Raw genomic sequence first — 26,330 nt, 5'->3', positions numbered from 1 at the left:
GCCTTCCCTCTGAGGTTCAACAGTCTGTTCATGTTTCTATGTCTCTGGGTCTATTTTTGACCATCAGTTTATTTGGTTCATTAGATTCCACATATGAATGAGATCATGTGATACTTATCTTTTTCTGACTGGCTTATTTGGCTCAGCATAATGCTCTCTAGGTCCATCATGCTGTTGCAAATGGTAAGAGTTCTTTTGTTTTTATTGCCACGTACTATTCCATTGTGTAAATGTACCAGTTTTTTATCCACTCATCTGCTGATGGGCATGTAGGCTATTCCCAAATCTTAGCTATTGTAAATTACAGTGCTATGAACATAGGGCTGCATATATTCTTTCTGATGAGTGTTTCGGGGTTCTTAGCATATATTCCTAGAAGTGGGATCACTGGGTCAAATGGGAGTTGCATTTTTAATTTTTTGAGGAAACTCCATACTGTTTTCCACAGTGGCTGCACCAGTCTGCATTCCCACCAGCAGTGTACTAGGGTTCCCTTTTCTTCACAACCTCACCAACACTTGTCTTTTGTTGATTTGTTCATGATAGCCATTCTGATAAGTGTGAGGTGATATCTCATGGTCATTTTGATCTGCATCTCTTGCATGATTAGTGACTGAACATTTTTTCATATGTCTCTTGGCTTTCTGTATGTTCACTTTGGAAAAGTTTCTATTTAGGTCATTTGCCCATTTTCTAATTGGATTGTTTGTCTTCCTTTTGTTAAGTTGTATGAGTTCCCTATATATTTTGGAAATTAACCCCTTATTGGATGTATCATTGGAAAATATGTTCTCCCATGTAGTGGGCTCTCTTGTTATTTTGTTGATGGTTTCTTTTGCAGTACAGAAGCTTTTATTTTAATGTAGTCCCATTTATTTATTTTCTCCTTAGTTTCCATCATTCTAGGGGATGTATTGGTAAACATATTGCTAGAGAGATGTCTGAGCTTTTGGTGTCTATAGTTTCTTCTAAGATTTTTATGGTTTCTCATCTTACATTTAAGTCTTTTATCAATTTTGAGTTTATTATTTTGTATGGTATAAGTTGGTGGTCTAGTTTCATTTTTTTTTGCATGTACCTGTCCAATTTTCCCAACACCATTTATTGAAGAGACTGACTCTACTCCAATGTATGCTCTTGCCTGCTTTGTCAAATATTAATTGAGCATAGTGGCTTGGGTCGATTTCTGGGTTCTCTATTCTGTTCCATTGACCTATATGCCTGTTCTTGTGACTGTTTTGAGCATAGTGGCTTTGCAGTATAACTTGATATCTGGTATTGTGATTCCTTCAATTTGTTCTTCTTTTGCAAGATTGCTGCAGCTGTTCAGGGTCTTTTTTGGTTTTATATAAATTTTTGGAGTGTTTGTTCTAGGTCTGTGAAAAAAGCCATTGGTATTTTAATAGGGATTGCATTGAATCTGTAGATTGCTTTGGGTAGTATGGACATTTTAATGATGATGATTCTACCAATCCATGGACATGATATATTCTTCCACTTGTTTATATCTTCCTCTATCTCTTTTTTCAAGGTCCTGTAGTTTTTGGAGTACAGGTCTTTTATCTCTTTGGTTAAGTTTATTGCTAAGTATCTTAATTTTTTGTTGCAATGGTAAATGGGATTTTTTTTTTTTAGTTTCTCTTTCTGAGAGTTCACTATTGGTGCATAAAAATGCTATGAATTTTTGAGTGTTAATTTTGTATCCTGCTATGTTTCTGAATTTATTTATTAAATCTAGTAGTTTTGATGTAGTCTTTAGAGTTTTCATTGTACAATATCATGTCATCTGTGAATAAAGAGACTTTTACTTCTTCTTTTCCATTTTGGGTGCCTTTTATTTTTTCTTCTTGTCTGATTGCTATGGTCAGGACTTCCAGTTCTATGTTGAGAAAGAGTGGTGAAAGTGGTCATCCCTGTATTATTCCTGTTCTTAGAGGAAATAGTTTTAGTTTTTGCCCATTGAGTATGATGTGGGCTGTAGGTTTGTCATGCATGGCCTTTATTATGTTGAGGTATGATCTCTCTATTCCCACTTTGCTGAGAATTTTTATCAAAAAAGGTTGTTGGATTTTGTCGAATGCTTTTTCTGTATCAATTGTTATGATCATGTGATTTTTGTCTTGCAATCTGTTTATGTGCTGTATCACATTTATTTATTTGTGAATATTGTACCAGCCTTGCATCCCCAGAATAAATCCCAGTTGGTCATGCATGATGTACGATCTTTTTAATGTATTGCTAGATCAAATTTGCTAAAATTTTGTTGAGGATTTTAGCATCTATGCTCATCAGGGGTATTGGCCTGTTATTTGTCATATCTTTATCTGGTTTTGGAATTAGGGTAATTCTGGACTCATAAGAAGAGATTGGAAGTGTTCCTTCCTCTTGAATTTTTTAAAATAGTTTGAGGAGAATAGGTGTTGGTGCTTCTTTGAATATTTGGTAGAACTCCCCTGTGAACTGAGTACATAAATTAAGGGACATCTTTGGTAGGAAACACACTACTAGCCTATTAATTCAGGTGCTTGATGAAAGAATGTGTCTTTGTATTCTAAAATTTAAAACACAATATGACAAGACAGCACCTGCCACTCCAAATCACAATGTGTCTACATTAATAAACACCATTTGTGATGCTGCTGGAAGAAATTCAAGAAATATGAAATCCCAGAAGAAGAAGAGGTTTACATTTTAGAAATGATCCTACAGCTTTTCTGCTCAGAAGACCATTATGTCTTCAACAAAGGCAATGACACTGAAGATAAATGATCTCACTGTTGTGGAAAACACATATCTTCCCTTCAAATGTGGTAATTTTAATGTTTATTTTTTCTAGACAACTACATAATAAATCTGTCTTGTTTCCGTCTCATATTCCAGTATTATAAATATGACGTTTTCACAAATAGACATTCATAAAAGTCAGCAAAGCATTGCTTAGAAATTCATACATTTACAATACCTGCGACCAGTTGTGACTACATAGTGTCGCACCAAGAAAAACTCTGTTTCAAAGTTATAATCTGAATCCCTTTTTATAGCCTGACACAGTACAAATATATGCTGCTGGTCACAAAGGGAGGCTAGATGAGAGAGGATGGAAAAATATCTCAAGTAACCAGGCTGATTAAGAGGGAATTCTAATGATATTAGAAAATAAAGGGCACACCACACAAACTATGTGACATTCAGAGGTTTACTAGAGTAACTATAAAACTTCTTGAATGTCCTATAAGGAAGCAGGAGCATTTACTGCTGTGAATTTAGCTTTTTAAAAAAAGTGTAACTTTTATCCCAATTGTACTCATCCAATGGAACTTGTTCATCTTAGCTGCATCCTGGATATGTTCATGGCAGTTGACTCAAATGGCCCTTCAGGGATTTAAGTAGCATTTCCCCAATTACATTAATCTTTGGTGAAAATGAAAATATTTGCATTTTCTATGCAAGATACTGTAGTTCTTGGTGAAATTATATAAAACTTCTCTTCCTTCCTACCTTGTTAAGACTGGTTTGAATGGGGGGAGGTTGAAGGGAGACAGGTAAGCAGAAGAAAACTAGGTCAACTTTGCTTCTCACCACATCTTCATTATTAATTCAACTACAGATGTTCTTTCCCTCCTCTCTATTCCACAGACAGCCAGCACCATGAGCCAATGCCACCCCCTCACCGCCTCCTGCTCCCATCAGGCCAACCAAGTGAATAAACCCAGGGAAACAGAAGGAAGGTCTTTTAGGACAAGCTGCATTCACTATCTAGAAGTAGCATTGAAATGTGCAAATTGTTTTCTCAAGGAATAGATGCAGAGAGGAAACCTTCATTGTTAAAATTCTGCCCCATTGCTGATCAGAGTATTAAATATGGTATTGTTGCATCCTTTAAGCTTTCTACTATAGTTGTTACCCTGTCTGCTCTCATGGATCTTGGGACAAAATACACCAAAAATATAATAAATCACCAGGCATAGCTGTTTATTCCTGTCTATGCCTCATACTTATTGTGTAACATTTAATATATCGATAACCTGCTGAGTGCTTGTGTCTTCATCTCAAAGTGCAATTAACAAGTCCACCCTTTTACCTTTCTCCAAGGATGTGGTAAGGCTGAATACTTTTCCTAAGCTATTTCATAAAACAAATTGAAGAGAAAAAATTTCTGAGGTAAGAGTAAGAAAATACTCAATGAAATCAGAATGGTGATGTATTTGAGGCTTGTATGCAGATAGCCTGTGGAAAAGTAAGGTGAGATGCCTCAAATCTGCCAAATTGAAACAGTAAGTTAAAGAATGTTAATTCTTAGTAAAAGGAATAAAAAGCCATGAAACATCCAATTTGATGATGATTAGCCTAACGCAGTCTATTATTGGTTAACAGGGTAGGGAGAAGATGTAGTCCTAGTTGAATAGTCTGAAGTCCTCCCTTTTGAATGTTCAGACTGAGTCCTCCGTAGGTGTGAGTGCAGCTACTTCCAGGGACTGTGGGCTGGGTACAGCCCCTGGGGACCCGGCACAGCCCTTGGGCACTCTGCACTCTGACCGCAGCTTTCCTTCTGTGTTTGTTCCCTGGCAGAGCTCTCAGCATGGCGGTTCCTCTACTTCACTTGCGTCCACCAAAGTATGCAGCTCGATGGATGAGAATGATGGATCCGGAGAAGGTGGTGAGCTTGGGACTTGGTGTCTGAGGAAAAGGCTCGGCTTGGACAGGGGGTGGAGGAAAGGTTGGCTAAATTTACTCCAGAAACTGTAACTTCTCAAGCAGAATGAAATGGGCAAGCCTGAAGCAGCTCATAAGGGTCAATAGCAAGGGGATAGAATTGAGTATGACTCCCACTTGGGATCATATCTACTCTGTGGGAACAGGAAGAGGAAGTCAACCTAATTTGGAATGTTTCATGTCCTCTGAGTCTGTAAGTATCCTAAGAAGGCCAGCTTTGGAAATAAATGGGGGTAAATTTTTGCTTTTGTTTTTCTGAATTCTTTTCAATTTTAGTATACTCTCTCTTTGTTAAAAATTTATATTTATTGTTGAAAGTATTACAGATGTCCCCTTTTAGATCCCATTGACCCCCTCCACCCACCACTCTCCCCCCCAACCAGGTCTACTATACTATTGTCTATGTCCATGGGCTATGCATATATGCATAATAAGTTATTTGGTTAACCTCTTCCCACCCCTCACCCCGGCCCCTCTTCTCTTTGAGATTCATCAGTCTATTCCATGTTTCCATGCCTCTGGATCTATTTTGTTTGTCAGGTTATGGTGTTCATTAGATTCCACAGCCCCTGGGGACTAGGCACTCGGCACTCACTTATCATATAAGTGAGATTGTATGATACTTGTCTTCCTCTGACTGGCTTATTTCACTTAACATAATATTATTCAGGTCCCTCCATTTTGTCTCAAAGGGTAAGAGATCCTTCTTTTTTTACAGTATACTCTCTTGATTGACTGTTATAGCCCTGCTTACAAAAAGAATTAATTGATGATAATTGCAAAAATACTCTTTGTGCCTTGACCTAATTCACTTTAGAATTTTTCTGTGATGTGGTCAAATGACCTGGATCCAGAACTGACTTTTTCACCAATTCACTGGATTGTTTTGGGTAAGCTTTTTTAACTCTCCATATCTTAGTTCCTCCTCTGTAAAATAAAGATTATAATACACTCCTGTTTCCTTCCTTGGGTTAACAGGCTCAAATCAATTATGAGAAGGTATTCAGAAAAGTATGAAACTGATATGATCAAATTACTGTTAAAGAATAAACCCCCTTTATTTGTTTATTTGTATTTTTATTTATTTGTTACATGTATATATTTTTTATTATTTTTTTTTACTGGGAATATATTCTAAGAATCCTGAAATGCCAATTAGAAAGAATATATGCACTCTTATGTTCATAACAACAGTGTTTACAATAGCTAAGATCTGGAAACAGCCCAAGTGCCCATCATGAGTGGATTTAAAAAGCTGTTGTACATTTACACAATGGAATACTATGCAACTGTAAAAGAGAAGGATCTATTACTCTTTGAGACAGCATGGAGGGACCTGGAGAGTATTATGCTAAGTGAAATAACCTGGTAAGAGAAAGACAAGTATCACATAATCTCACTTACATGTGAAATCTAATGAACAAAATAAACTGATGAATAAAATAGAACCAGAGGAATTGAAACATGGAACAGACTGACAAATCTCAGGGGGAAGGAAATTAGGGGGAGGGAGAGCAGGAAGAAATTAACCAAAGAACTTATATGCATATAAGCATTGTCCATGGACACAGATAATAGGGTGGTGAAGGTCTGGGGTGGGGCAGGAGCCAGGTGGAGGGAGGCTAAAGGAGGAAAATAAGGGATATCTCTAATATTATAAACAATAAAAATAAACTTAAAAATAAAATAAAATTCATGAACTCTTATTTGTTTTAAATTATATTACTTAATTTTCCCAAAAGAGTACCTTTGGGCAGTAGGGGGTGGGAGCACTTTAATTATATTAAGTGAGATAGCAGGTTTACACAAGAATTATTTCTCAACTACCATGAAATATCAGACTTTTTTCCCCAGAAGTATGAAATTTAGCCATTCAGAAGTCTCTTTTGTTCCAATGTGTTATATTTACTTAAAGGTCCTTGACTAAGCCTTTGGCTAAGTCTTCTTAGCCAAAAGACTAACATATACCTTTTACCAATAGTCAGGGGAAAAATATCCCAAACTTTGTGCTCCAGATGGGTGCCTAAGTGATGCTCCCACTAAGGGAAGGACAGAAGTACCTTGGATTCCCCATCCAACAGCCAAAGATATTTACTTTTATTACTCGTGTAGTAAAGAGCCTTAAAACCATGTCATCTGAGGGATGTTTTGTAAATTAAGATACTTTGTAGTGGATTTGAAACTTCTCCAACCATCTCCTCTAATTCCTATGGAGTAGATTAAAAACAAAACAAAGCAAAACAAAAACAAACAAACAAACACCAACACCCAGGCTGAGTCTTTTAAACAAAGACAAAATTGTTGACTTCTTTGTGGGTGATATGATAGGTGTGAGGGGCTTAACTGGCTCTGGCTTTCACTTTATTCTAGAAGCCACTGTGATAGCTTCTAGTGGATTAAGTAAAATGTCACTTATAAAGAGGTGAAGAGACTGCAGAAATAAATGCGCAGGATAGAAGTAGTAGAAGCACATGTCCTCCATTTGTACAACATTCTCCAGAAATTCCATCCACCCTAGAATCCAGGGTAGTGCAGATTGAGTTTACCACAAAACCAGAATAAAGGTCTAATAATTTTGAGTTTCCATTTGTTGTTCCCTAACATTACAGATTAAGTGAGAACATAAAACTCAAGAAAGCCCATTTACCACCTAATGTTTTAATTTTATTTTAAGAAGAAATGTTTAGCCTCAGTTTAAATAGGAGCACATTTAGAAAGCACACTAGGCTTCCATCACATTTTGTATTCAGGTTGCCTGAGGGGAGCTTGGATTTATAACTTTAAAGCATGTAAATTTTAGAGCCCAGTTATAAAAGACTTTTTACACCCCTAAGATGTTAAAGGTTATCCAGCATATTTATGTGACCTAAATGTGGCTTATTTAGTTTTATGGCCTTAGATATTTAAAGCATTATTAGGCATTTGTAAAATATTTCAAAATACATTTTAAGAGGGAAAATGTGTTGTGTTAGTGGCACTAACATAATTGAAACTACAAAACTTTTCTGTTCACAGACGTAATAGGTATTGCGATTTTAACTCAACATCTGCTATGCAGGTTGCTGGTGAGAACTATGTCTAAAATCTGCTCACTGATATGGTGGAGGGGTGGCAATCAGGGCTGAGCTCATATGGAATTTTACGGAGATCTCCACTTCAGGATGTAGTAATGATAAGTGTGCACATAGAAGGCATTTTCATGTACAATGTCAGGCAGCCCAGAGTCCCTTATGAACTAACTGCATTTTCCTCTTCAGCCATACTTAGAAAGGTAATTTCTCTGCACACAGTGGGTATGCAGTCAATGCTATTGATCAAATTGACATAAAATAAAAAGAGTAAAATTTCCTCTTCAGAAGCCCAACTGCAGCAGAAAGCATAAGTTGCTCTTACATATGTGGGAGTGGACCGCATACATTTATGTTTCCTTTTTGTTTACCATTTGTAAACTTAGTAAAACTGTTGACTATACAATGTCAGCAGAGGGGGCTGCCCTCATAGTCCAAAAAATGACCTATTGATTCTGAATCAGTTTCAGTCTATTAGATGATACTTCTAAATGTCTCCTTTGTGCAACATCTGTGTTCTCTTTTCTACCAATAAAAACATACTAATGATTCTTTCAGAAGTGTCGGAGGAAGGCTTCCAGATTCCAGCCACAATAACGGAACGATATAAAGTTGGAAGGACAATAGGAGATGGAAATTTTGCTGTTGTCAAGGAATGTGTAGAAAGGTGAGGAAGAGATAATTTGCATCCAACATTAAAGGAAACATTTGGCATTGTATTTTCCAAAATTGTGCCTTTATTTGCAGTCTGTGGCACATATGGACTTGGTTAATGCTTCAACTTCAGATGTAAAAAAAAAAATTAAAGAAAGAAAGCCCATCTAACAACAGATTTGAGAAGTGTAGTGATTCCTGGAGATAATCTATAAATTAAGGACTTTTATTTTTCTTTTTAATATACTCAGCAAAACTTTGCCAGTTTTTTCAGGTAAGTCCTGAAAATATATTAAATATATATACACATTGAATAGTTTTTCTACACTTTTTTAAATCCTCACCTGAGGATATGCCTTATGACTTTTTAGAGAGATAGGAAGGGAGAAAATTCAAGAGAGAGAAAGAAACATCAACGTGAGAGAGAAACATCCATCAGTTGCCTCCTGTACATACCCCTACAGGAAATCGAACCCACAACCTTTTGGTATATGGGATGACACTCCAACCAACTGAGCCACTTGGCCAGGGTTACACTTTTTTTTGAGACATTTTATAGAGGTCAGTTGTTCTTGTAAGTATATTGTACAATCATAAGATTAAATATAATAACCTTGTAAAGCTTTAAAATGTATATGTACTGATCCCAGCAAAATGGTATTTAGTGAATTAAAATGTTTTATAGCGAATGAGCCAGGTACTCTTGTGAGCAAAGGGAAAAGTTTAGGGTGAAAGATTTATCTGTGGGATCTCAATACCTAATCAAGGACAGTAGTTGGTGGCTACTAGATGGGGAAGTGACAACTAATAAAGCTATAGCCCAATTAAGGTGGCCTCAAACTCTAAGCTCAGCATGAGATTGGAATTTGTTGCTTACTTGAAGCCAGCAGCTTCTTTTCAGAGCTGGGTGAGTTGAGTGTTGAAATGTCAGGGGGAATTGCCTTATTCCTAGAGACAGCAAGTCCGTTGGCTTCTTTGGGCTCACCTGGGTGTGCAGGTTTCCCCTGTTATTCATCTCTCCCCCTCCCTCCTCCCCCGCCCCTTGGGGCTGGACACCCAACTAGTTCTTCAGCACTGTGTGAGAACAATGCTCCTTCATGCTGCATTCCCTTTCAGAGAGAACACCTTGGACTAGAAGCTTTAGCCTATAAGAGCCAGAACTTGGTCTTCTTCCAAGGGCTCTGACTTAGAAGCACATTAAAGCTGGAAGTCTACGCAGGGCCTCACACACCAGCAGCATCCTTAATTTGAGCAATAGCCACTGATTTTATCTGTGAACGCTTTGCTATTCTTTGGAAAATGCTTCTTTGACTAAGGCAGTGGTGCCCTCATGAAGCTACCCTCCAACAGTGGATCTTAAACTTTGCTCCACTCTACACACCAACTGGGCCAAGATTTTTCCAACAGTTACAGTACACACTAGAGCAGCCACTCTTTGTGAGGGAGGACATGAATAATAATTAGTAGCTTAGAAAATCCCTGAGTTGCTACTGCAAGGTCACTTTTTCTCCTTTTTTTCTCTCATTCTCCCATCCTCAACATAAAGCCATTGTTGGGTTTCTGCCAAATATAGAAAATGTCCCATTACTTTCCTGGGCCCCACACATTAAAAAAAAAACAGGAGTAACCACTGTTTATTGAACAAAAACCATGTACAAGGCCCTTAACTTATGATATTTCATTTAATTATCATAATTTCACAGTATCAGTATTGTTTCTATTTTATACAAAGAAAGCCTGGAGAAGTTATATGCCCAAGATCACTTATCTAGTAAGTACTTAGCAAGGCATAAATCTGAACCCAGCTCTGAAACCCCTACTTTTGACCACTCTACTCCACTGCTTCCATCCAGGGGGCTCCCACAAGAATATGGTTTAGCTGAGCCAAAGTCATACATACTACATTTGTCCTATGCAAAAAGGACAGAAATCAAATCTGGTGAGCCATTCGTAAGGTAATGGATGGATGTGTGTGTGCTTAATAATTTCATGTATACTTTTACTAATTATAAAACTCTTATTTCCACTGTAGCAGAAAATCCCATTGTTAGCAGATTGCCATACCCTTCAACTATGGAGTGTCTGGTTATTTGCCAGGGTTCATCATTTGTTGTGGCCATGTGTTTTTTGTCCTAGATGGTACATGGATCAGGATGGCATCTTAGCTTAACAGTACTGGTCTTCCCACAGTAGAAATTTCTCATTTTTCCATCTAGAATTCATTTATTTCTTTTTAGTTTGAATTGTTTATTTTGCATAAGTTCACATCTTGGGTCTCATTGTGTGAACCTTCAAAGTCTAAACACCAGATTACCCCAAAAAGTGTTAGTATTCCTCTCCAGTGAATGAGGACATGTAGCATGTGCCCTCTCTCCCCAGATGTATCATGAAACATTTTTAAAAATACTTCCCAAAGGTCTAAGAAAATAAAAGCAAGCTAAGGCACAGATTGCTTGCGGGTACATTCTGCCATATTGTATTAACAAGAACCAGTATGTCTCTCTTCTGTTAATAATATGTGGTCACAGGGAAGATTTTCCTACAACAATGGATGCAATAACAGTGCCACACTGTCCTTTATTTCCACAATCCCATGCCAGCATGTCTTTTGATAGTGCCTGCCAGGTCCACCTAGGTTTCTGCCTATTCTCCAGTAGCAGTTTCTCCAAGTGACCGCAGGACATGCTAAAAGAGTTGGTGGATTGAGAGGTGCTTTATTCTGAAGCTGTTTTCTGAAACATTTTGAAGCCCCAGAGAAAAGTCAAAGAGCTGAAAAGCACTACAAGAGGTCAGAGCACAGGTAGAGGGCTCACAATGAGGTGTCCTCACCTCTGGCTCTCCTGGCCCTGTGTGGACTAATCACCACACAAGTGATGCAGTCATGAGCAGTGATGGTGTCTCAGGTGGCTCTTGGGCCTCTTCCTCACCTGCACTGCATGGATTTTAGTAATGTAGGCCTCAGAACTCTATTAAAATTCTAGCTGCTCATGATTCCTTCTCTTTCCTCTTCACCTATAAGCCTGAAGAACTGCACAACAAAACTATTGGCTTTAGAATGAAAGTGGGCAGGCTCAAACCCACCCAAAAGAACTGAGACTGGAGTTTCACCAAAATGGGTTGCATCCACCTCAAAAATCTTCAGAATGCTCAAGAACTCAAGAACTATATACCTATAATTTGAAGGCATTTCCTGATGAAGTGGGATGGATTGGGAAAATGAGTCAGGGTGAAGAAGCTTATAGTGTTCTTCTTTCTTTCCTGAGGATGCTCTGGCACCCATGTTCACATTCAAAATAAAACTCCACTCTGGAGATTTTAGATCAGGGATGCCTCAGCTCTCTGATCTTGACAGCACCACCCCCCCCCCACACACACACACACACTTATTAAGGAGACTGAGATGTAGCTTTATTATGATTACCTGATAAACAAAGTGTGATGTTTACTAACCCTCTTTGCTAATGGGTCTTCCTGTCATTGTCCTCACTGCCACCATCCTCTGGAGTTTCCACAACTTGATTAACATATCTGGAGCTATTAATTCAGGCCTGTGCTGGGCATTTCTAGGCTCCAAAGAGAGACAAGACAGCCCCTCTCCAGGAGAACCTGCCCCAAAACAAAAACTTACTATGCAATTCAATAAATGCTGGGGTAGAAAAATGATTAAGAAGCTGTTATTAATTTTCCACATATTTTTAAAAACTTTCAAAACACAGCAAACAACAACAAAAAACACATTAGAGCAGGGCAGGCCCATCCTTGTCAGCCCATTCTCCTTTCCTAAGCATTCTTCTGCCCTCTGGGTGAGGAAGGGGGATGGGAGTAGACTGGCTGGAGTTGAGAATCACTAAGTTAAACAAGACAGCTTTCTCCAAGCCATTTTTTAGCACAAACATTAAAAATTAGATTTAGTTCAAGTTGGCAAAATTTGGAAATTTCTTTCCAGTAGTTCAGGCTCTAACCTTTGGTCAAACTGAATAGGAAGGGGACCTTTAAATTGAGTTTCCACAGACCCGGAGGAAAACAAAGTCTGTGCTGAGGCAGGTGCTCCTTTTGCTGTGGCATTCAAGGGTTCTATAATTTCAGAAAAGGTCAAGCATATAATTTCAGGAACAAGCAAGAAAATGGCCTGCATTTTCATCAGAAATGCGGGTATTTAGTATTTTCAATATACCAAACTATAGACTCCTTGGGGACAAGGACCAGGTCTCACTCATCTCTGTAGCCACCAAAGCATCATGCTTATAATTGCTTGCTTAATAATTACATAGGGACATCCTCAGAGTTTAGTGCAGGGGTCCTCAAACTTTTTAAACAGGGGGCCAGTTCACTGTCCCTCAGACCGTTGGAAAGCCGGACTATAGTTTAAAAAAAACTATGAACAAATTCCTATGCACACTGCACATATCTTATTTTGAAGTAAAAAAAAAAAAAAAAACGGGAACAAATACAATATTTGTATTTGCATGTGGCCCGCGGGCCGTAGTTTGAGGACCCCTGGTTTAGTATATGTGGGAAGGCAGATGCTTTATTTAAAGTTTTATGTCTTTACAAGTGTTTTCACTTACCAACTTAAAGCAAGCAGTTAAATTTTTATGCTATACATTTAGTCCTAACACCTTTTTTAGACTCGTTTTCCAGTCTCAGGTACTCTCCTCTAAACATGTACTTTCAGTAATAAGGATTTTACTATGACTTTATAGTTCTTCCCTCAAGGAATCAAGAGAAAAATTTGAAGCTCATTGTCTGATATAAAATACTAGAAGCCTGGTGCATGAGATTAATGCACTCTCAGGGTCCCTCAGCACGGCCTGCGGCCTCTCGGAGTCCAGGAGCCCTCGAGGGATGTCCAACTAAAGTTGGCAGTTGGACATCCTTAGTGCTGCCACCGAGGAGGTGGGAGTGGCTCCTGCTACTGCCGCTGAGCTCGCCAGCCATCAGCCTGGCTTCTGGCTGAGCAGCGCTCCCCCTGTGGGAATGCACTGACCACTAGGGGGCAGCTCCTGCATTGAGCGTCTGCCTCCTGGTGGTCAGTGGGCATCATAGCGACCAGTCGTTCTGCTGTTCAGTTGATTTGCATATTAGACTTTTATTATATAGGATGGGTAAATCTAATTGAGTGTTTAATCCTATTGTGTGAGATTCTGTGTAGTGAACCCATAAGGTCCTTTTTCCTATTAAACCCTGGGACCACTATATCCTAGGCTTGTACGCATTTCCCACACAGCTGTAGGCTCAGACATAACTGGAGTGCTTGGAGTCCTGGGAGGGAATACACCAGCTTCCTCCCTGGGGATCCTGCTCTTTGCATTTCTGGCGATAGAAGAGATTCAGTCTTCCTGGATCCCATACCAGCCCTTTGCTTTGAGAACTTTAATGTTCCTCATTCCAGGAAAATAGAGGATGAAATGGCAAAGATAGTGAAATCCCCCCTCCTCACCAGCACTGTTCTGTCCATCCATCCACTTTGTAGAGGCACTGAATGGGAATGGAAGTGTCAGTTCCAGCCTCCCTTTCTTGGACTGCTGGCTTTTATTAAAGCAGTCAGTTCCAAGAGTCCAGACTTGTCTGCCATCAAATGGAACCTTTTAAACCAGATAAGAAATTGCTCATGGATTCTAATCTCAGATTTGTGTTATCATATTTTTTTAGTGACTCATGAAAAGCAGAATCCAGCAGTACTTCAGCTTTTAGTTTTCCTCTTGATTCAGTTTTCTTAAATTTGCAAACAAAGTCTCCAGAAGCATTGTAAGAGGAGGCTACCTAAAGGGCCCATGATTCTCCTACGATGTGAGGAATCCCTTTGTGTGTGAATCATTTCTCTTTCTCATTTATTGTTTGACCACACATTTGAAATTTCTAACAATAAATCTTTCATTTTCCCTCTTACTGACTGAGGTGCTTTTTCTCCACCCCTACACCATAACCTTGCTGATGTTCTGGTGTTTGTTTGGGGACATCGAACACCTAAGCCTAGCATTTAGCCAAGGCCAGCTCATGCTTTCTCCATATGGCCCCTCTGTCCAGCTGTGGGCCTGAAGAATCAAGAAAGATTGACTCAACATCGACTTTGGGCCTCTTAATCCTTTTATTCATGAGGCTGGAGCAATTTGATTTCCTCTGGACACCCCGCATCTCTGCAGAAGAGCCTCCCTGAGGCAGAGGGGTTTAGCTTCTCACATCTGAACTGAAAAGCCCTCTAGTGGAGAAAATGGGCTTCAAAGTGATTATTTTATTCTGGTTTTATTCACCAGATATAATTACAACAATTTGGTCAATATTTATTGTTTTCTGTAAGTCAGCATTATGCAGGGGACTGGAAGTAGAGTGGAAGTAGCATTTTTAGAAGCAAATGACGAGATTGGTTTCTAAAATGCCCTTGAAACACATTTTTAATGTCTGGCCTCTTAATCTGGTTATAGAAAATCACTCTCTTGCTCTAATCGTATAACTGGGAACGCTTCTCTCCTAACCCCGCCCCCCCTCTTTCATTTTCTGTAATGAAGATTTTAAAACCCTATTTTAAAAGTTTGTTCTTTATCAATCTCACTCACTGTATTCATTTGGATTCCTAAAATTGGCTTTTATCTGAATAGGAAAGGCTAGGCTGTCTTGGTTTCCCACCAGAAATGAAATGGCATTGCTTGTGAAGTAGTGGTTTATTATGGATTATTAAATATGCATTGTGTCCTTTGACAATAAATATGTGTTGTTTTGCACTACAGTATCTTAGTAATGTTAACACAAGTTAGGAAGCTATTTAAAGGTATGGCTAAACCCTCCCTCCCAATCCCATCATGGAACAGGGGCAGTATTGGTTGGGATATATGTGAAGCAGAGACCCCAAAAGCTCAGAGTCCTGCTTTTAACACTGCAATGTAGCTTTGGGAAAGTGAGTTGAACTTCATTTTATTTCTGGGAAATGAGGCAGCCATAAAAGGCCCAGAAGGTTACAGAAAGCTCAGATAACAGTTGTATCCCTTTCTACACCTTGAACATGTTATCCATGAATTCTCTAGCCAACCTTATAGGCTTGTACCCTGAACCAAAGTCTAAAGAGTGTGAACTGTTTCTTTATAGAGTTTTCAGTGTGATCATATGAGCCATACTTCATAGAAAGATAATCTCAAGGGAAACTGAAAAGAGGAAAGGCAGAAACTCACATCTGTTTTACATTCTAATCACATCACTTCAGAGGACTGGGCAGGAGCAGGAGTTATGCAAGCCAGTAGTGATAGTAGTGGTTTCATTACAGGTATGGCCACATGAACAGCTCACAATGTTTCTGTGCTAGCATATTTGTTGTCTTTATGCTCAATCCCTGAAAGTTTAAATATTTATTTTAAATCTCAGAGGGAAGGTAAGGATAGGTGGGTGGGTGGGAAAAGAACCAAAGAACTTATATGCATATATGCTTAACCCATGGTCACAGACAATATGCGTGTGGGCTAGAAGGGGTCAGTGGTGGGGGGGGGATAAATTTGTAATACTTTCAACAATAAAGATAAAATTTTAAAAAGTATAATAAATAAAAAAGGAAAAGAGTCATTCACAAAATATTTATACCATGATTCAAGGTGGATGGGATAAGATATAAATCCTTAACAAGATGATTTAATATATCTGAAATTAAGTTTATTTTTTTTTAAATCTCTCTCTTTGCAGGTCAACTGCTAGGGAGTATGCTCTGAAAATTATCAAGAAAAGCAAATGTCGAGGCAAAGTATGTATAAAGTTTATTCTTATGAAAATACAGGTATTCAGGGGATAGAAAGGAACAAAGCTCAGCTCCTAAATAAACATAAATTCACCCCCATTTGTTGCATTTTGGTGGAATAGAAAGTTATATACTAATTAGATTATAACTTTATTTTATAAATAGTCCTGGAATAAAAGTTAGCTAAAATGGTTTGATGTTATTTTTTTTCTTATCTTTATTTGCTTATTTGTTTACTTTTTCCCATTACTTTTGTGATCTTAATTTTCTTTCTTTCCTTCTACATGAACTTATAGTTATTGTGATGGGTTCTGAAATTACAAGCATCATCTAAAAACCTTCAATATCTTTTGACAATTCTAGGCTATCTGTGTATCAGAATCTAAGATATACTCATTATATTTGACCAAAATACATGTCCCTTGAACTTCATATAGTAGAGTTTTTCTCATGTTGAGTTAGCTTCTCACATGTTTGGATGTGAGTATTGATTAAGATCACTTCTCCTTTGGACAGGAGCACATGATCCAGAGCGAGGTGTCTATCTTAAGAAGAGTGAAGCATCCCAATATTGTTCTTCTGATTGAAGAGATGGATGTGCCAACTGAACTGTATCTTGTTATGGAATTGGTAAAGGTATGTATTTTGGGAAAAGAAATAAACCTGTTTAAGCAATCACACTTTTCTCTATCATACAGTTCTTTATTTCCTCTCATCAATATTCAGCCTCTCATTTCAATACATTAGCATCATGGTTAAGATTATTAATTAGAATTATACCACAAAAGTTCAAATCCCAGACTTTACCTAAATAGTTCCCTGACCTTGGGATACCTCTCTGTGTTTCAGTTCCCTTATATGGAAAATAGTAGTACTTACCTAGGAGTGATATTGTGGGGATAAGAGGAATGGCTCCCACAAGTTTGTGTGACACAGAAAGTATTAGATACCAATATGATCATTGTTGTTATTGTTATAGTAGAAATTGTTCACTTTTCATGAACTACATCCAAATGTGTTACCCATTTCTATAAAAACAAGCTTTAAGCTTTAGTCACCAACATAATGGAAAAATAGCACAGTCCTAACAATAATGTGAATAGTCTACCACCTTTCAGTGAATGTTGCCATCTCATCCTGTCACATAACTATATTTTTATTCTATTAAATCATAGGATATAGAAATGGCTAAATATTGGTAATGATTGCATGTAAATGAAAGATGACTTGCCTATTTCCTCTACTTCCATATGTGAAATTTTTAGTAATTAGACTAAATATTGAATGTTTAGTTTTCATGTAGTTATATTTTTTCTCAAGTTGTATTTTTCTCAAGTCTTTTGTATTGTGTTAACCTAATTGGTGGTGTAAGTAATTTCTACTTTAGTTGTGAAGTGTCGCAAATTAGTCGCACCACCTTCTGCATCAACTGTGTGCACCATCAGAGAGAGCCTAGAATCACACACTGAGCTGGTAGCAGAGATCAGCACTGTGGTATATGGGATTTTCTTTTGTAAAGATTTAAGACAAATAAAGCATTTAATAAACTAACCTGTTAGTATATAAGAAAATGTTCATTCTAGAACCTTTAAATTTTCATTGTTCAAAGTTGCTTTACTTTAGATATATTGGTATTTTTTCAACTTAATAGTTATTTATATTTATAGATGGAGCCTATTTTTTCTATTTCAGGTTAAGATTTGTTTCTTACAGAGGGCTTGTTTGCATTAACACAAGATTATTGTCACATTTGAGGCTGAGGGAGATAAAAATATTAAATGGTTATTCCAACAACTAAAGGTTGATTTCATTTAGCCAGAAGATTTTTGTATTGGCACTGTATAGCCAAATAAAGTTTGGTGGTTACCAACATTGGAAATTATACTTTTTCGAGCACCAGGGATAGTATTTTTATAATGATGTTACTTCTGAGATAAAATAAAAAACTTCACATAATTCCTGTTGCCCCCCTGTGTGCTATTAAAAATTGATCAGCCTGACACTCTCAGGGGCCCCTGTGATCAGCACTGGTGGGGCGTGTGGTGGTGGAGGGTGGCCCAAGTTTGGGGGCTCAAAAGCTCCAAAAACTGTTACTGCATTGCTTCCTGCTTTTCCTTGACCCCAGGACCTTGCTTCTCCCTCTAGGAGTCTAAGGAACCCTCCTGGCCTCCAGCTACTATCTGTCCATCAGGTCCGCATGGGTCCCTGATAACAGCTTCCTGGTTTTCTTTCCCTGTCCACCCAGGGCTTGAGCTTGAGTGGGGGAGGGGATATTTAATTTTATTAACTTCCCTTTCCTCATCCCTGCTTTTCAACCTTCATATCAGTTCCCAGGCTGGACGATTTGGGCAAGACTCATGACTACCCCCATTGCAATTCTATTTTCTGATGCAAGTTTTAGCTAAGGGATTTAGAAGCTTTTTGAGGGGAAGCAGGCTGGCAAAAAGTATAGCTGTATAATAAAAAACCATCAAGTTTCCTGGGAAGGAGGGATTCTAAACTTTCTTCTAACCCCAGTTTCTACCTCCATAGACTAGCCAGGATTTAGCTTCAATGAGAGATCTGGAATGGTCGACATGATTGAAACTACATACCATTACAACCCCCAATAAATTATTTCTCACCCTTTTTTTCCAGCACTTAATTTAGGAGCAAATTTCACTCTACCTTTTTAACTGCCAAGCTCCTTTCCCCTTTGTTCAGTGGAGTTCCTTTTGTCAGTTTCCATCCTCTCTTCATGTCTTTGGTTCTATTTGATGAGCCCTGATGGGAGCAGGATTTGGGTCCCCAGGAGGAGAGCCTTGGGTATCATCTATTTTTCTAGTAATCCTTTGCCTTCTGTCATTTATCAGTCTTTGTCCTGTGCTTTGATGGCCCAGGTTAATTTACATTCCTGGGGCAAAGGGAAGTTGTGTTGTGTTGTGTTGTGTTGTGTTGTGTTGTGTTGTGTTGTGGAAATAAAAAGTTTTATTTTCAAAAATACACAAAAACTCATTGACCTAGTTTTAGGCAACTACAACTAAGTTAAATTTGAAGATGAGACATAAAAGAGGCAAAGGCTTAAGAGCTTAGAACACATTTTATGGGGAAACTTGTTATGTCAATTATATAGTCTGGTGACTATAACTAAGGAGGTCCTTGTGTCCTTAACAGACTTTGTGAACTTTCTCTTGGTGTCCAAGACAGCCTGACAAAGCCAGAGAGTGTCTGTAGAGTGCCATTAGGTCAGACCCTTACATTTGACCTGACCCAGAACTTCTGTGAGGCCAGGTCTGGAGTTAAGGCCAATCCCAGGCTCGACCCCTGAGAAATTTCACTGGGGCCATGCTTCTCAAACTGTAAGAGTCCAGTGGTGTGCTAAAGAGTGATGCAGATATAGGAAAAACCAGGTCTGAATTGCAGAATACAGTGAAATAACAATTATTAAAAGTCAAATTCAGCCCTTGCTGGCTACGGCTCAGTTGGTTGGAGCATTGTCCTATATATCAAAGGTCACGGGCTCAATTCCCAGTCAAAACCTGATGTTTCTCTCTCTCTCTCCCTCTCTCTCTCCTTAACTCTTTCTCTAAAATCAATAAAAAAGCATATCCTTCGGTGAGGATTAAAAAAAATTAAATTAAATTCCCTAATTATTAACAACAGGACTTTACACCATTGCCTGTAGCAGTGTGCATGAGCAAACTGCCTATGTGCACAGAGGAAGGCAAGCCTTGTGGGGAAAGGTGTCCCTGTGACCAGGCCCTAAGAATTCAACAGGAGTTAAAAAGACAAAGGGAGGCCGGCCTCATGGTTCAGTGGTTGAGCTTCAACGTATGAACCAGGAGGTCATGGTTGGATTCCTAATTGAGGCACAAATCAGGGTTGTGGGCTCAATCCCCAGTGGGGGCCATGCAGGAGAGCACTGATCAATAATTCTCTCTCATCATTGATGTTTCTGTCTCTTTCTCCCTCTCCCTTCCTCTCTCTGAAATCAATAAAAAATATATTTATAAAAGAAAAAAAAAGACAAAGGGAGTACAGGGGACATTCCAGGAAGGGAGTTCTAATGAGGACAGTTTTGGAGTACAGAGTGATCTGGGCTTGTTTTGGTGACCAGGGATCATGAATGTCTCTAGGTAGTGACAGGAGATGAGTTTAGATAAGTTAGAATGAAGGTCGGGGCAGTACATGGAGAGCTATGGGAAAGGAATGCTGATTCCTTGAAGAGAGAAAGAAAATCCATATCAATAATCATCTGGGAAGGTGGCAGTTAGTGCACAGGGTTCTTTGGGTACAGAGCCCATGGAGGCAGTGCAGGTTACCTGGCCACATCACAACAACCCAGGGATGAAAAACATTCATTCAGAAGGATGTGAACTAGGCATGCCTTAAAGGAAGGGTTGGTTGGCTTTATTGACTGCTTTGTTGAGGATGAAGAGGAAATGAGATTACAGGATGCCTGGAGCCTGGATAATTAAGAAAAGGGTAGAGTGATTGTGGGTCACCATATACAGCCTCACACATAGACAGCAGTGGAAACCCCGCCTCCTGGAGTGGCATGGAAAAACTTGCAAACCCATTTACAGTAGGCTTGCCTAGAGAGAAACAGGAAGTCCAGAAAGAAAGTGTTCATTTTGAAAAAAAAATGCATGTGTTTCAACACTTTGGGTACTTTTGAGGCTGACTGGACAGTGAGAGCCTCTTGAGTAGAGATTGTACAGGGCAACAACATAAGGCCAGGTCGTATAGAGAGATTTGAAAACTGTTAGGCTATGAGTGCTATATCCTGCTTTTGCTATTTAAAAACAAAAATTAAGTCCCAACCATGCCAGGTAACAGATGAGCACAGTTGGAGACTATGCTCAGCTGTTTGGTGCATTGTATGACGCAAGAAGGATGAAAACACTGCTAGTAAATCAGTTCCACTTTTTCTGACCCGGTTCAAATAAATGGAACTAAAATTGGAGCCTAAAATCATTGTTTTACCAAATAACAATAAATTAACAGGGAACAAGGGAAACAAAAGTTCAGGTGAGTAATGGTCTTAGCAAACTTTCTTTGAAATTTCTCCACCCTCTTTCTTTCTCATTTTTGGGATGACAGTTTCTGGTCCTTTTCTCTGTTTCTTACAAAAAAGGACACCATTAAAAAAGAAAACACTACTCCCACCCCAAGAGAGCTAAATCTAGAGTGAAAGGAATTATGTATGTGTGTGTGTGTGTGTGTGTGTGTGTAATTTTCACAGGGTAGAGGGTGTGGTTTGCAGTATTACCTGTTTCTCATTTGGGGTGGTAGGATTATGAATTTGAACTTCTGCTGGGAGTTGGTATAAGGCAAGTACCACACACCACAAGGACACCCAGATGTCACAAAGCCTCTGCCCTGGAGACCCTGCATTGCCCCTCCATGCTGGCTGAGGCCCATGAAAAGATTGCAATTACACAGGGTTGGGCAAGAGTCCTCACCCTGCTTCTTACTTTGAGCTCTGGAGGAAATGGCTTTTGCAATGGAGAGAGAAATCACCATAAAGTCTCTGGGCTTTTGAAAGGAAAGTGTCAGGGAAAGCCCTGGGAACCCAAAGGTCCTGCATGCGTTCATCACGTTCTTTATAATGTATCAGTCCCTCTTCAGGGCAGCTCCATTGGACCATCTGCTAATGTGCTGCTCTGCCTGCTGCTCTCTTCTCAGGGAGGAGACCTCTTTGATGCCATTACTTCCACAAACAAATACACTGAGCGAGACGCCAGTGGGATGCTGTACAACCTGGCCAGTGCCATCAAATACCTGCATAGCCTGAACATCGTCCACCGTGATATCAAGCCCGAGAACCTGCTGGTAAGAGAAATGCAATTTCAGGGCATCTTGAGTTTCAAGCACTTTTTTTTCTATTTTCTTTTCTCTCTTAAAAAAATACCTTAAAGGCTAGTATTCAGCTGGTTTCAGTAACTATTAGGAAACTAATCTTTTATGTTGATCTATAGCGATTAATGTGCCATTAGGAGCACTCACTATTTGCAAATGAAAACCTGAGGCAGGAGGATGGGAACAGGACTCAGGGAGTCTAGGGACGTGGGCTAGTCTAGGATAGTGAGAGGAGCATTTACATTTATATAATTTATCTACAGCACTTTTATGTTAGAAAGATTTATTTGGAAAAAAAGGAAGCACTTTAGAGTTTCTCTTAGTCTCCCAGATTTACATTCCAATTATACAAGGGTGGGCAAAAGTAGGCTTACAATTGTCCGTATAGGAAATAATACAGCCTGCCAGCATGCTTCAGTGGTTGAGCATTGACCTATGAACCAGGAGGTCACAGTTTGATTCCCAGGCAGGGCACATGCCCAGGTTGCTGGCTCAATCCCTGGTGTGGGATGTGCAGGAGGCAGCCAATCAATGATTCTCTCTCATCATTGATGTTTTTATTTCTCTCTCTCCCTCCTCCTTTCTCTATGAAATCAATAATAATACAATAATTAATTCCGTGTTTCACATACAAACAACTGTAAACCTACTTTTCCCCACCCCTGTATGGTCTAAAAGCTAACGGAATAAATCATCTGAGTTTTTAAAAACACAAGCCCCTCAGCATAAAAGTAATCATGATAAAGACTGATTTAAAAAATCAGAGACATTCTAACCCCCCTTACAACTATTTGGTTTGTTTTTCATGAGCCACCCCACCCCCTACATCTCTGGGAAGATAGAGAGTTCCCCATGCAAGCAAATGAGCACTCTTTCAGGGTCTGTTGTTAAGGGAAAGTGTTGGAAAGAATTGAGAAGACAGACTGGACATCAGAGAGCTGCCTCTGGTGAATATGGGAATAACAACATTTGTGGGCTATTCAGGCTGGAATTTTAATGAATCCATTCAATCCTCCCCTCCCCCAAGATGGTAGTTCTTCCTCTACTTCCATTATCCAACCCTGAGAGTCAAAGTATTATGTGACTGCTAGAGGCCCGGTGTACAAAATTCGTGCACGGGCGGTGGGGTTTGTCCCCTCAGCCCAGCCTGTACCCTCTCCAAACCAGGACCCCTTAGGGGATGTCCAACTGCCGGTTTAGGCCCGATCCCGGGGATTGGGCCTAAACCAGCAGTCGGACATCCCTCTCACAATCCTGGACCGCTGGTTCCTAATTGCTCACCTGCCTGCCTGCCTGGTTGCCCCTAAATGCCACCCCCTGCCAGGCTGATTGTCCCTCATTCCCTCTGAGTGTTGGCCTGATCACCCCTAACTGCCCCCCCTGCCAGCCTGGTCACCCCTTACTGCCCCCCTGCTGGCCTGGTCACCCCCAACTGCCCCCCTCTGCCAGCCTAATCACCCCCATCTTCCCGGTCACTTCTTACTGCCCCCCCTGCTGGCCTGGTTGCCCCATGCAGCCTGTTGTTCAGTCGTTTGGTCGTCCCTCACTCACCCCCTGGTCGTAGGCAGCCATCTTGTGAGGGAATGAGGGTTGATTTGCATATTACCTCTTTATTATATAGGATTAGCTTGCCCATCTCTTTAGAAATCTGGAAATTGAGGATTCTCTTTCTAAAACAGTGCTTCTCCAAGGGTGGTCTAAAGACCCCTACATCAGAATTACTCCCAGGTGCCTGTTAAAAATGCACATTTTTGTCCTCGTCGGTTTGTCTCAGTGGTTAGCTGGCTCACAGACCTAAGGGTCTCAGGTTCAATTCCCTATCAAGGGCACATACCTTGGTTGCAGGTTCAACCCCCGACCCCTGGCCAGGGGTGCGAGTAGGAGGCAACCAAACAATGTGTCTCTCTCATGTCATTGTCTCTCTCTCTCTCTCTCTCTCTCTCTCTCTCTCTCTCTCTCTATCTCTCTCTTTTTCTTCCTCTCTATCCCTCTTCTCCACTCCCTTCCACTCTCAAGTGAGGGTTAAAAACAAACAAACAAACAAAAAAACAAATAAAGCAAATTTCTGAGCCTTCTTGCAACCCTACCAAATCAGAATATGGTTACTGGTAACAGGGTGCAGATGTGCCTTGCAGTAGGCTCTCCCGGATGATTAATATCAACAAAATTTAAAAGCAGATGAGCACCCCAACACTTGCTATACAATAAAGTCTGATAAGATCTGCTGTGGTTGAGAACTATCTATGTGTACATCTTGTGCTAAGGGCTTTATATTCATTATTTCATTGAATTCTCTCAAGAACCATATGGGGGTAAATTCTATTACTATCCCATTTCACAGGTAAGGAAGCTGAGTGCCTAAGAGTTCAAAGACTGCCCAAGACCATAACAACTCATAAGTGGAGTGCCAGTATCTTAACCTGGTTCTGCCCTTTCTAAAGCCCAAGCTTTAACTGCTAGACTACATAAAGCTAGGAATGGACAGAGTGGTTTATGTCAGGCTAGCTATGTGCTCGGTTTTGTGTCAGGGAAGACGGGCATATGCCTTCATGGAGGTGACATCCAATTAGGAAAAATTCAAGAAATAAATACACAAGCCAGTAGTTCATTGCAATTATGTTAGCAATCTTGTAGCCACTGACTAATAAAGGCAGCTGAGATCAAATGATGCAGATCTGACTTAGTTGCACCTCAGATTCCACATGGCTGCAGTGGCTTAAACATTCTCCTCTGCATAACTGCCTCTGTAAACTGCAGCAACTTTCTTCCCATCTGCATTAATTATTCCTGAATTATGTGGGATGGTCCAAAGGGAATAGACTTAAAACCGGGCCTTTGTTTAAAAACTTCTCTAAGCTCTGAAAAGTCAGTGATTGAAAATTAAAGCTTCAATTAATTGACCCCCTTTTGCAGGTCAATTTTGCTTTTCACCAGGGTGTTATCTGTTTCTTAAATGCCATAAATGATTATATAGAAGTGTTCTTTTACTAAAATTAAAATTTACAGAAGAGTTGTTAAATATTGTGCTCATTCCAATATATTTTAAATTACTCAAAAAGGAAAAAGGTTCTCTCCATTTTTGTTTCCTAATTTAAGAATGTAAAATATATATGTACATGTGTGCATGTATACCAGGTATACATATATATACACACACTCACACCATTGTAATAATTCATAATCTAGGTTTAAAATACATATGTATGAGAAACTAAAGCAATTCTGCTTCTACACAATAATAATTTCTTACTATAGGAGAGTGTTAAGGGTTGGTGAGGTTTGCAGTGATAAATCTATTATGGGATAAAATAGATAGAAATATAAAATAAGTTTAACAAAATTAGGATGACATCACTAATTGCACTTGAGACTTCTATTAATTTCACATTTGTTTACCTTTATGTGGAAAAGAGAGAACCATCATGGGAGGCACACATTCACATACTCAGGATTTATAGTCAGATGGAAAAAAGTTCAAAACCAAATGCATCACTCTTCCTCTGGCTTGTCTGATGACCTTGAACAAGTTACTTAACTCCTTTGAGCTCCCTTCAAGGGGATTTTATTAAAATAAAGAGATAACACATAACTAACTGTAAGTTCCCTTTCTTTTTATTCTCCTTTTATTTGTAATAAAAGTAAATTACCCTTAAAAATAAAATTTTAACAATAAAATTGTATAGTGTAAACATTATATTTTATCTTTATTGACATTGTTTTAAAAATTTCAGTATTTACCAAGTATGGATTTGCTATTTCATGGCAAAATGTAGAGCTAAAGACTATTTTTGAAAAATGCTATAATAACTTTAATGTAAAGATTTTAAATCCATTTTCTTATTACAGGGAAATTTACCAAGTAAGTAAAAAGGTCTCCCTGCATACTTTTTTTAAAATTTTTATTTTTGCATACTTTTCATTGCTGTTTTATTCAGAGACCTAAAAAAACTTCCAAATTTTTAGACTACTAACAAGATTTTTGCTATTTAAGTGCTTGTTATAACTAGCAAATTGTTACTTATAAATGTTAATTCAGTTACAGATTTCATTTTATGTAGTATCATTGTATAGAGAGAAATTTAGAATTTTTTATTTTTTATTCTTATAGAACAATTTAAAAATGTTGTAGCTTGGCCTTAAGAATCTATTGTGCTCATATAAATGATTTGTTCAAGTCTAAGTATTTGGTCAGCTCAAATCATTTTAATGAGAACATATGATTTGATTTGTAGTGATGTTTCCAGCCACATTTTTTAAAAATATATTTTATTGATTTCAGAGAGGAAGAAAGAGGGAGAGAGAGAGAGAGAGAGAGAGAGAGAGAGAGAGAGAGAGAG

At 38.9% G+C, this 26,330-nt stretch overlaps 1 protein-coding gene across 5 annotated transcripts in view; it reads left to right on the top strand.

Moving 5' to 3' along the window:
• Nucleotides 1-26,330, top strand: part of DCLK1 (doublecortin-like kinase 1) — a 520,253-nt gene that overhangs the window by 418,646 nt on the left and 75,277 nt on the right. For 3 of the 5 annotated variants that reach the window (XM_014530738.1, XM_014530739.1, XM_005883147.2), the window contains 5 exons: nucleotides 4,570-4,654; nucleotides 8,340-8,448; nucleotides 16,101-16,158; nucleotides 16,669-16,788; nucleotides 21,820-21,966. In XM_014530738.1, coding sequence (XP_014386224.1) covers nucleotides 4,570-4,654; nucleotides 8,340-8,448; nucleotides 16,101-16,158; nucleotides 16,669-16,788; nucleotides 21,820-21,966 — 519 coding nt within the window. Of the gene's footprint in view, nucleotides 1-4,569; nucleotides 4,658-8,339; nucleotides 8,449-16,100; nucleotides 16,159-16,668; nucleotides 16,789-21,819; nucleotides 21,967-26,330 lie in introns of all 5 variants that reach the window. The other 2 variants (XM_005883145.2, XM_005883146.2) reach the window with 1 other exon arrangement.

The sequence above is a fragment of the Myotis brandtii genome, unplaced genomic scaffold, assembly GCF_000412655.1.
Source record: "Myotis brandtii unplaced genomic scaffold, ASM41265v1 scaffold77, whole genome shotgun sequence".
In the NCBI taxonomy this organism is placed as follows: domain Eukaryota; kingdom Metazoa; phylum Chordata; class Mammalia; order Chiroptera; family Vespertilionidae; genus Myotis; species Myotis brandtii.
Note: the sequence above shows the minus strand (reverse complement) of the source record. Positions and strands in the feature narration are given on the sequence as shown.